The 12,715-nt window shown below is 32.9% G+C and overlaps 1 protein-coding gene across 1 annotated transcript in view; it reads left to right on the top strand.

Annotated features, from left to right (window-relative positions):
* Window positions 1-380: 380 nt before the first annotated feature.
* The window catches only part of LOC120326145 (sal-like protein 1), a 29,581-nt gene continuing 17,246 nt past the window's right edge, over window positions 381-12,715 (top strand). Inside the window, exon 1 of the mRNA XM_039392381.2 lies at window positions 381-1,075. Within this exon, the coding sequence (XP_039248315.2) occupies window positions 535-1,075 (541 nt within the window). The 5' untranslated portion in view covers window positions 381-534. The remainder of the gene's footprint in view (window positions 1,076-12,715) is intronic.

Here is a 12,715-nt window from a genome sequence, read left to right as displayed (position 1 = left end):
GACGGATTTCAACATGATTTTATTTTATGATTCAGTGCTTTGTAGGTTATGTGTAGATTGAAATATTTCCTGTAGTGTACTGATATTCAAGTAGCAATAACTCAATAACTTGCTTGGAGATGTATTGTGCGGTAGTTATTGCTAGAATTCGAGAGGATTTTTCAAGCCGCTCGTATTAGCTTGGATTCGTAAATCAATCTGGTTCTCCTTTCGTCGAAATTTCTGGACAACTTCTTCGCCCGTTATCTCATCGAGATTTCCCCTTTCTCTCATCTCTCGAATTCGTTGTTCATTTCCTCGGCTGGCTTTTCTCTCCTTTTTAAATTGTTGATTATTTTTTCACTCCTCCATATCCCTCTAATAACAATAACAGCAATATTCCTCGCTTTGCAGAAAATTGAAGCTAATTGAATATTCAAGAAGTCAAAATAGCATTTTTGCACATTTTTTCTGTCGAGCGGAGATGCCGCTTTGCTCTCAAGCCGCACCTTGAAGACGCACGAAATACACCTTCCACTTAGAGATTTCTCGACGATGTCGCGAAGGAAGCAGTCGAAACCTCAACACGTGGATTTCACCAACGACAACAAATCAAACTCCACTATTGTAACAAGCGCAGCAACACTCCCAGGGCACGCGAATTGCGTAAAAGAGGTTTTACGACCAGAACAATACGTTGAACACAGTGTGCGAAACGAGAAAGGACTGCTCGGTAGCTCCGTCGATACGTCGCTCAGCGGAATATCGACACAACCCACTACGTTGAACGAAGTGTCCGATCAAGATATTACTAACTTTGACTGCAAAGCCAACGATACAGACAAAATCGTAGAATCCGTTTCTGTGATAGAACCTATCAGTGATCACATGGCGTCCATTCCGGTCAAGGGTATCGAAGACCGGAGTTGCGATGTGGGTCTGGCGGAGTTGACGCCAATTCGAAGAGGCCAATCTGCTATTTCTCATCGAGCGATGCTACACGCTGGTTACACCGAAGCGAACGAACAGAATAAAACTGAAGAAAAATCGACCATGAAGTTTAACAGATTTGGCAGTGAATCCCAAAATGACACAGGTTAGTAAAAGCTTTAGTTAACTCATATATTTATAATTCGTTGTAAATTTCCAACGGAATCCATTTTGAGCAAACTCGCTGCTTCGTTCCAGTGTTTACATTTTATCGAGTTTTGGTTTTTATCGAGTTTTGGGTTTCTTGCAATACATCAGTTGAATATTTACTGCTATTCAGAATGGGTTTCTTTTTGATTGCTTGGATACCACATCCCATGTTGAATTTAAAAACTGTTGTTATTTTGTAGTAATCTTTGGCAATTAGGTTTGGTTATTTGACAGTGCTCATCACGCTTACCCCAGGATATTAATAAAATATATATTGTATATTCGATAGAAGATATTGCCTAGGACTATAATTATGATTTCATAATTAGATATTAGTGGATGGGAAATATTTTTGAAATTTTACTATGTCTTCGAGATATGTGACAAAACTTCATATTAAATTAAATTTCTTGTTTGGAGGGGTGGTCTGGTCCTTGTTCATGATTTTCACGTTTTATCAATTTGTGAAGTTTCGTTACCACTTTATGGCCGATTGCAAATTGAACTAAAACGTTATATAATGAAAACTAAAAACATAAACGCGAACAAAGCTATTTATTCATGGTCGTAAATATTTCTCGCAACGGGACAATTAAATGTTATGACACGTTACGATACGGCGTCTTTCTTTGAACATACTTATTAAGTTTGACCGGCGGTTGCAATATGAAACGTTTCGTCTTGTATACGAATATCGGAAATTAGATGGGCAAGTTTGCTCTGAGCTACTAGGAGCAAGAAATATATAATTTCGCGCTCACGCAAAAAGTGCCATGTATGGTCTTATATGCCCAAACAATTTTAAAACAAAGTTTATGATCTGACTAAATCGTCTTGTGTATTGAAAGCATCGACTCCCAAATTGAATCAATTTTTTTTGTAAGTTTACACACTCGTTATTCTTTTATCCAGATAAATAAAAACAAATATGCGTACAATATATGAATAATGATTTTGCTTTGATGTGTTTATAGCAACGGAATTGAATTTTGTGTATTAACTAAATTTTCCTCCCCACCACGCGCAACCCGCAAAACTCAATTCCATATTTTATGACCGTCTGTACTGTTAGTCTCTGGATTATGTCTGGAAAAATTGAAATACCTTCCGTGGCATTTTGTGTTTTTATGTTATGGCCACGGAGATATTTTATAATTTTCTGCCATATTTATATTTTCTTTTAATCTTAAGTTTTATTATGCAATTATCTTTTTAATGTTGGGGCATGTTTTTTTCGATTGTTGTAATTTAACTCAAATAAAGTATCAACTATAATACATACATATAAAAAGATATAAATTTGGCTAAAAATCACATTTGTGATATTTTCATGGAACGCCCACAAAAACAATGTAGTGCAATCAATATATCTGATATTGATATGGTAGACTTGTATGGCGGAGTTTTCAATTTTGTTCTTTACTCTACGGTGCCCACATAAATTAAAAATTTGTTATAAACAATTGTGGATTTGAGAATCATCATGGTTAAACGTTTTGCATTCGAGAATGCGACAAGTAGTCTAGTCAAAATCCAATATTGGAAAATGAAGTCCTGAATCTCAGAATTATCAACACTAATTGATCTATTTTAAATCTGATCTTTATTTTCCAACAAATTTGTTTTCATTCCTTATCTCAAAATTGAAACGCGTCGCCTTCTTGATACAAAATAAGACCATATGTCGCCGTTTCATTTTTGAGATTACAAAATTGCATTACCGCCATATTTGAAAAATTATTCAGACGGGTCGTCATTCATGCTTTGGTAAACTAATGGCTTATTTTCACGCCGCTGCTTTTCTACAAAATAATCATTAAAAACAACGTAAAATATACGAAAATAATGAACCTATAGGAAATATTAACCATCTGAAATTAAGTTCAAAAAGCAATCTATTGCCGTAAATTCTACAAGACTGTTACGATGTTCATAAAAGTAACTGATATTTCATTGTCAATATCAACTTCTTCGCAGAGGAAGTTGAGGAAGTTTATTTTTTTTAATACAATCAAAGCTCTCAACACTGCACCTTGTTTTGTACAACATATGTTCGTATCATATAAATTTATACTTGAGAATTCAATTTGGTATTAGTCAGTGGACTCCGATTTTTAAGTCTCTGAATATAAAAATGATTGGTGAATTTTATGATATTGTAAATAACAACATAGAGCTCTTAATGCAGTGCAATGAATATTGATAAACACTACTCTCCACACGCCTTGACGCTGACCCTCGCCAATCCATGTCTGAGCGGATTAATTATCGTTCTGTGCCCAAAATGATAATTTTTCTTAGACTGTCAACTATTATTATGGTTTATTTAAGGTGAAGGTTTATTTTTTATTTAGAAAAAAAACTATTTTCAAAACTGATGAAAAAAAAAACATCGAGCCATATTTCAGGCCCTCGAGATTCGAATACAAACAAGCCGTGAAATATATAACGTTATTATAATAATTATTAATCGCATTATATTTAGTTTTATTCCATTAAGTTCTCTCTGAAATCACAATTTACTTTAATGTGATTCCCTGGTGGCGTAGGAAGCATGCGGTTGAATATAAAATTATAAAATAAAATTGAAAATTTGAACGAATTTTAATCGCTTCAATACATACGCTCGCCTTCAAAATTTATTTGTTTTGTTTCTTATTAAATTATTTTATTCATTCATCTTTTGCTAAAAGGACGTAAATGAAATCACTGATTGATTAATTTTTTCCGTCCCGAATGACTCGATAATTTTTCTCTGTATTTCTCGTTTCTAATTTGTTTTAAAAGTTTGAATCTTGAATAAGCATTTATTGAAATTATTAGAATGGTAAGAGTTGGGACTGAATATAGATAGTCGATAAGGTTCAGAATAATTTATTAAAATACACGCAGAATAGTGAAATGTAAAACACCTTGACGAGTCACACAGAATATTCCGATTCTTGGATATTAAAAGCAACAATACACCCCCATTCATGTGAAAACTTAAAATAAAACATGCATATTAATGACGAGAATGACATCGTCTCTGTAAGTGCGACCTCTTACTACTTCGTCCTCGACATCAGGAAACTCGTTTTGGTGCTGGATAACGATTAATATTATATGCCATTTAAAATAAGCTTCAAAATTATGGAATAAATATAGACGAGACCTCCGACCCGTCGAAGTTTTGATGTCAAAAGTGGTGCGAAATAGCTGTAATGTCACTTATCATACTTCCATATTCCATGCAATATGCATGACGATACATCGGCGATGTCAAAACGGTTCTTTTCAATGCGTCATATTCAAATAAACTGTAAAATATTCTTCTGATCACGTATAACTTAATTTATGGGGGATTCGACGCACATTACGCTGGTTGCGCTTGCCTGTTCATGAGCGCCCAGCAATAGTTGTTACCATGTCGTTTACCACACAGCGGGCAGTTGTTTAAAATACTTTGTTTGGTGGAATATTTTATTCTTTTTGCGTATGATGCTTCTAATTGAAAGACCACTCTCCTGACTACTTTTATAAATAGAATATCATCTTTGAAGAGCAGTTGCCAATTGGAGCGCTATTCGGATAATAAAAAAAAAACAGAATGATCAGTAAGGTTTTATGGAAACTAAACAGTAAATTATCCACGAAATGTGTTATCAGTTATCACACGAGTAGAATATGTCGCATATATATATATGTATCTCAGTAATCATTCATGCCTAACTGATAAATATTGTTACGTGTTCCATCAATGTCTCGTACACGAATATGTTTGACTGAGTCACATCATGTCGAAAACAATACGTCATATCTTTATAAATTATATATCAATAAGATTGCAATTTCATCGCCATATAGCAGCATACACATTACAATCAATCAGTTTCAATCAACATATTTCTTGAAAATTTATATAATTTATTTATATTTTCATTATTATTGATAAAATCGTCTCTAAGAGTTGGGAAGTGACCCATTGTGCGGATGATGTGTGGAAGATCCTGCAGTAAAGTAAAAAACGAAATATGGTGAATCAATCAATGTTAAATAAAAACAATGTGTATGGAAAAGAATTGGGAACAAACTCAAATTTCTATCTAATAAGATACGTCTTTATATGTTGTAGGGTTCTTCAAGATCTAAATAATTTCAAATATTTGAAAAAATTAAACTTGATAGCTTCAATGAAGTATGCCCAATTGAGCAAATATATTCATTTTTCTACATAATTTTTTATCATATTTGTGACCGATAATAATATAAATGCTTCAAAATTATGGAATATCAGAAACTTAGATAAATGCCTCTTAATTATGATCCATCGTACACAAATACTGAATGACAAAATATCAGAAGCAACATATGCTTAAAGAGGGCTTTGGGACATTGTGTGACAAGGACGTTACTTTGTTTCTCAATCAAACCCATCAAGTTCTGTTGCAGTCGATGTTCTTATTGAATATTTTGCTTTGCGAGTTATCAGTTTTTCTGAATTCGGTAAATTATGAGTAATCGAATACGTAATAGACTAGATTCTAAGAAATAAATTTGATTCGTGTTAGCGTTCCAGAATCCACGAATGTTCTTTGCTTTTTTGGTCTTCTGTTTTGAATGTACTCTTTTTCCCATTGTCTCGGTTTCGCTAAAGTCTTGGTTTCTCGAAGTAAAAAACTCATTTTTCAATATCAGTATTTTAAAGTTTCATATTTATCGAATCTTTTATAGTCTGATATCCCGGCATAGATATAACTTAAGATTCATATATTAGTGTGCAACTAGTAAATATAATACTGTATAACCCTTAATCTAGCGCTGATCAATTCATATTCCCGTAATCAATTATTTAAATCTAGCATGTGTTGAAAATATCATATTTCCGTTATTATATCGTATGGTTATATTCTTAAAACTTATTAGATTTACGTGCTAAGGATGGAACAGGGGTTTCTAAATTTTTTTATATTGCTCGTGTATGATTCAACACTTTTTATTTAGTGCTTGGATATTTGTTATGTGGTTGATTGAAGTAACGTGTGCCAACTACTGTTAATTAATTGTCTTTTTGGTGGTGGGCTCGCATGCACTGACTAAAAGAATGCGGTGACAAAACTTCAAACGTCTTGAGAGTCGGCATAGAAATCTGAGGAAGTCTCACTTTGGTTGAACCACGCGTTATACAAAAGGAAATTTGTGAAAGTGTGATGCAAGATCTTTGACCACAAAATATTTATTGTTAAGATTTTTTAAAAGTAGTATCCCAATCGCATCGTCATAAAATGCGCAGCCGACTACATCAAGATGCATGATTTCCGGTATGACCCAAAAGTCCAAATTTCGATGAATAGTTTACACCAATACATAAAATATGACATCGTTTTTAAATATATATTTTAAGAAATATTTTTCCAATCGCCAATCTATACTTATTGGCTCCTGATTACGATTGTACTGTACTTAATTGTCCAAAACATGGAAAATATATTAGGTGTTTCTGCTATGGGCGGAATTACAAGGAAATGCTACGAAAATTTACCAATTCTCTTATCGCACATATTGTCATTAGTTCTGTGAGCTTTAAAGCTGTTCTATAAACTTGATATTACACCAGATGGATTGCGACTGTGTTTCTTGATAACAAATGTTTTGCATAAATTTTCATATCGTAGATATATTTGGCGGCGGTATTTTTGTTATCACAAAGAGAATATCAGACGCATAATATTAGCAAAGACCGATGGCCAACGAGTAGATCTAAAATTAAAAATTTTGATTCTAAATATGCCACAATAAATGAAAATATTACGATGTACATAATTTTCAAATAAAAACATTTATGAACATATATTATATTAAATTATTTAACATCAAAATCATTCATTTAATCTCGAATTGTGTTGGTCAAGTCGTGCTCAATCAATTTTGTATGAAAATAGAATGATTAACAAAACATTGCATTTAACTTCGACCCGATTTGTTATCAAATTACAATCTTCTTCCTCTTTCAAGCAAGCAATAAGGGCCGAATAACGTCATTACGGGCAGGTGGTATATTATACTAATCGCAGGTCTTGCAAATGAGAGGCTTTTTCGATATAAAATGTAATATGCATATGAATCGCGTAATCTTTTTGAGTTTCATGTTATGAAAAATTCGTCGACCCTTGTGTATTAATATAAAACTCGTGGCCAAAGCTTCTCTCTATACGGCTAGCATAAATATTAGGCTTAACAAGCCGAAATGCAGACAGATGTTTAATACGCCGATTTGTCGACAAAATTATAACGGCGTACATGAATATTTAATTCGTTTTGTGATATTATTATCTTACACAGCCCCAGTGTTGTGTAAGAATATTTTGGAAAGAAATATTGCCATTTTCCCATTTTAAAGCATTTGTCTCATTTAGCGTCTGTCGTGAACTTGAAAACTGTATTTTTTACTTTAAAGATTGCCCAAGTAAGGTCAAATGAACATATGATTGTATATAGGTTTTATTATCTCTCGGTGGGTTGTAAGCAACGAAACTCCACTAGATTTTACTTTATACAAAAGTCATGTTTCTATAGATTTTGTTTTACCACACGCCATGCAGATAATCATTTCTATTACTCATCCTGTTGTGATCTATAGTAAAATTCAAGGTCGTCCAATATGACAGGAATTGAACAATGAATTTCCCGAATATTTTTACAAAGCACATTTAAAACCGCAGACAACCTGTCAGTCTGCCACCTCGTCATTGGGCCAATTCATAATTAAATTAAACCACGGTATACCATTCCGGTACATTTAAGCATACTATAAACGTGTCGTCAGTCAAGTATATACGGGCACTATTTATTTCCCAGTACGGAAGAATGGCAGCATATTCATTAAATTTTACGATTTGCTCGGAGCATAAAAAATTTTTGTGTACAATTTTTTGTTTTCGATGGCCCTTTTGCACTCAACTTGAAAAAATAAGCCTTTGCGAATCGTGCCGTTTCCTCGGTCAAAGCGTATGTTATGCCATTACCCACATATTTAAACACTCAATTTTGGCGTCTGTATTTTTGTGTTATAATTGAAATGCAATGCGGTATAAAAGTCAGATGGAAAAAGGTGTAAGATCTCATACAAGTATACAAAAACAGACGTAGATGAGTGTCTGATTTCGTTGCCCATTAGAAATAACAGTTACATATTTTTTCTTCTGTATAGTAACTATTCTTCTCAACCCACCCGAAGTGTTATTACGTGCATAAAACTTGATACGAAACTGCTGAGAACACTTAATCAGGATATTCCACGACTTTACATCATTTTACATAATCAAATATAAAGTTTGGTGAAAAATGCGGTCGAGTATAATCCTATTTAGAGCCATGTTAAACCAAGCTTGAAAATATGAGTGAAAACACTGATCTTCGAGCAAATTTTAATAGCAAAAATGAAACTTATATGACACAGATACCTGTCACCCACATGGGTTCAATGGGGCGTCTGAGTCAGCCGGACAGAAGTATCGAATAACAATCTTGTCTATCAATATCAGCATTGTTATGCAATATCAGCAAGATATTTCTTACATCGGAGATACGGATTTTATAACAGGAATGACGTACAAAGTAGGGTCTGGTGTTGAAAAAAAAATTAACCTAAATTAATTTTCGTACAAATGGTTTGCTTTTTATATTCTTTCACCCGAAGCCAAAAAAATACAAAACCACCAAAGTTTTTCAAATACTTAAAATTTGAATCCTAACGTTTTAAAATTGTATACTCCAACTTTGTCGGATTTCTTAGTAGTCCAAAAGATGCAGTATGTAAAATAATTCGAATGAGCACTTGCTTCATTTTAAACCAGCAATAGTTGCGTTACACGGATTCGTTGTTTCTCCACTTATATTACCGATCAAGCGTGGAATATCTTCATGGGAAGATGCTGCTTATTCATCATCTTGGAAAAATATGAGGCTTATGACGAAAAAACGGACACGACGCATGGAAGCCTCGCCTCGTGTACAAAACATATTTACAAAACTGTGGAGGTAATTACTAAATAGGTATATCCTTCCTATCTGCAGAAAATGGGTTAAAATACATTTTACATTCCTGCAGTTGCAGTGGAATAATTGTTTATTTGATAACAATACATTTTTCATCGTGTAAAAGCTTGTGCAAAAATATTGTATTGTTCTTTCGAAAAATCGTAGTTAATAGTAATTGAATTTGTGGCACTGGGAGAGAGGCTACACAAACCAACTCTAAAAGTAAAATTAGAAAACATTTCGCGGAAAGTGATTTTTCCAATAAACATACAACAACATCAACTCCACTATATAGCCATCGAAACACCTGGCTTTTAGGTGTTTTTTATGACGTTAAAAGAGTTATTCGTTAATGTCCATGCCATCGTCTTTATCTATCAATAATATGTTTGTTATAAGATATCAGCAAATGTTGAGATTTCTTCATTTTCTAAACTATTATAAAAGAGTGAATCAAGCAATATCTGTTTAAAATTTGAAATATATAAGATGTTGCAGAAACCTTGTAACTTTACACCAATTCAACTTCGGTAAACATGTGTCATCTTTTCCCTGTTACTTATATCTTAGTTATCAATAACTCAATTAACAATTATAAATAATATTAAATTACATTACCTAACTAAAAATCAGTCATTGTAGGGATTTCGTTTACATTTTAACGAAACAAAAACATCGGCGTATACAATGGATACATATGACGATATCAATTTCGTTCTTTTGTCTCGCACCGCTAGATGTGATTCATTGACCATTTTGTATTTTTACTTCTTTTTTAATATATTTTCATATAATTTATTATTTCATACAACGTTTACTATATTGTGTAGTGAATAACCGTTTTCTTGTCACTAGTATTAACTTACCACTTCTGGATAAAACATCCCGCGCTCGTTAATAACAATAACACGCACCCAGTCAATGGATCGCATATCGTAATTGGATCCATTCATATTTTGATTGGTAAAATTTTCTGAACCATTACTAGTCAGCCTATTAACTGTCAGAAAACATAATATACTTAACTAATATTAATCCGAATTCAAATCGTTGCCTTTTATCAATGCGTTGTGTATATTCATCAAAGTCTCGTGCCAGTGCGAATCGCCCATATGCATTAAATAAGCCCATACTCTAAACTACGATTGAAAATTCAAAAATATTAGCTTTATCGAATAGTTAGTCTATTTCTAACCATCATGATGTCATATCTGATGACGACATATACGATGACAACTGAGTGAACAGTCGAAGAAAGTTACCCCGGTGCTCTGGGAGAAAATAAAAGCATAAACTAATTTTCGATATGTAAACAGTCGTTAAGGGAATGATAAACGGGAACGAAAACTTAACGAGTTTGTGTCCCAGGAGTCTAGAGTTTCATACGCCTTCGTTTGAGACTGTTTTGATTTGATGTATTCGACCTCGCCACATGCTTTGTTTGTTCTTTCATTTTGTCGTCTTCCCAGTTTGATTGTGATGTAACTGAATATGATATAAGCATATTCATAACATCATATTCGTGTGGGAATATTTCAATTTCTTTAGAATATGATGACATGCAGGTAACCGAAGAAATACAATATACATTGACGCCTATTTGCGTGGCTACCGTGAAAAAATGTTCTCTTTAATTCATTGACAACCAAAATCTACCATTCGAACAATCCAAATAATTTATGTCACCTTTAATACATTTTATAACTTACTAAATTTATAACATTCGAACACGAGTAATTCGTTTTCAATTCATTTTATTTTCAAATTTAATTTAAATTCAACCTTCTTCCACGCGGTTTTAGTTCGAAGCCACTACTATGATATAAACCGCCCTTCCAAAAAAATAATAAGACTGACGAATATGAACTGGCGAATTTATAACACTTATTTGTAAAATATAATTTATTACGTTTATTTATATTCAAATTAGTATGATCCTTGACAACCTGGCAAAATATTATATAAACACTTATACGTATTTATTAAGCAGAATTAACACGATACAAGAGCCTTATAAATTAAATTAGGCAAAGTAAATATACGGGAAGGATTTATAATAATTTATCGGAATATTATTCAAACATGGTCCACGGTTTAACATTACGCGACAAACGTAATTTATATTTCCGCTATATGTCGCTGTCGTTCATTATTTCTGTACAAAAACCTTATCATTAGGCTTGCCATTGGAAATTCTACGACAGAAAATTATACTGAAAATAATGTATTACGTGTTAGAAGTGAAACGTGGGGTGACACGTAGGCGTCACCGCCCAGTAAGAAGCACGACCTACAAAGGTACTTTCGTATGTACCCAGGGCTGTATAGTCGAGGCTTTAGAATGCGCAGCAATTTTGCGACAATAGACTTTGTGCCGATTATTATACATTTATATTTTAGTAGCCACATCAATGACGTTAATTGAATCTTTAGAATTGAAATAATGTTATAACATGTTGACATCTGTATTTTCAACACAAAATGAAGCGCAAAATAAAACACAAGCGATCCTGGAATTCGCATTGCGACGCTAATAATTTTGTAAGATTGTTTAATAAAATCTAAAAATATATTATAAAATAAACTTATAAAATATTCAATGCGCTTATGACAATTTGACGCATGTTCACAGTCAATGTTTAGATAACTTTCCTTTTTAATGCCAATTTATGTCAAATTTTGAATTTTAAATTCAATATAAAGCCTTATGCTGTTATAATCCGTGTTTATATTGTGCTTTTCAAAAATCCCCCGTAATTATATCTTTTATAATATTCAAATTTTAAATGGCTGCTTATTAAAAATGAAATTACTTCGCGGTATATGTCATGTCGAAAACCTTTTAGCGCTCAATTTTTCTTGTCGATTTTGATGTGACCTCAGTCAAGTGATTGTTGTCACAGTCAGTCATTCCGGACGACTGGATGTGCTCATCAACATGCAAGTTAGCACTCTTTCACTATGCATGTATAGACCTTAAATGTGTATTTGGACATAAATATATAACTAAATTACAGAAGCAATAAAATTGTGTTGAAACTTAATTTTATAATGATTATATAGATCAATCAAATTGTATTGTTTTGAATTTAGACGGTTGTGTGCATGTTTCAATGACAACTTGTAAAAATGTTTCTCAGACGACTGATTTGAAAATATTATCAAAATAATTTATTTAATCTCAAATTGCAATTCAAAGCTGTATCCCAGCTAATATAACAATTATAAAATTTTCAGTCCTATTCGCAAGGAGGATGGAAAGCGTTATGCGTGAAATTAGTCAAGTAAACCACGAAATTAATTTAGTTAATTAATTGATTGAAGTCTTAAAATATTGATTTCTTTCTTCATTGTTCGTTCGACAGAACTATTAGAAATTGAGAAAGTTCTGAATTTTGTGCTTATTGAACAAAATACAATTGGAGTATTTTGATTAGACGATCTTCCGTCTTTACTTATTATTGTAAGCTTTTCCGAAGGGCTTTGCGGACAAGCGATTCCAGATAGAAAGTTGCTAACCATACGTTGCATTATTCTTTCAAGTCTCTGTTCAGATCTCATTTCATGCACACTGCGT

Source organism: Styela clava, chromosome 4 (assembly GCF_964204865.1).
Source record: "Styela clava chromosome 4, kaStyClav1.hap1.2, whole genome shotgun sequence".
Taxonomy (NCBI): domain Eukaryota; kingdom Metazoa; phylum Chordata; class Ascidiacea; order Stolidobranchia; family Styelidae; genus Styela; species Styela clava.
Note: the sequence above shows the minus strand (reverse complement) of the source record. Positions and strands in the feature narration are given on the sequence as shown.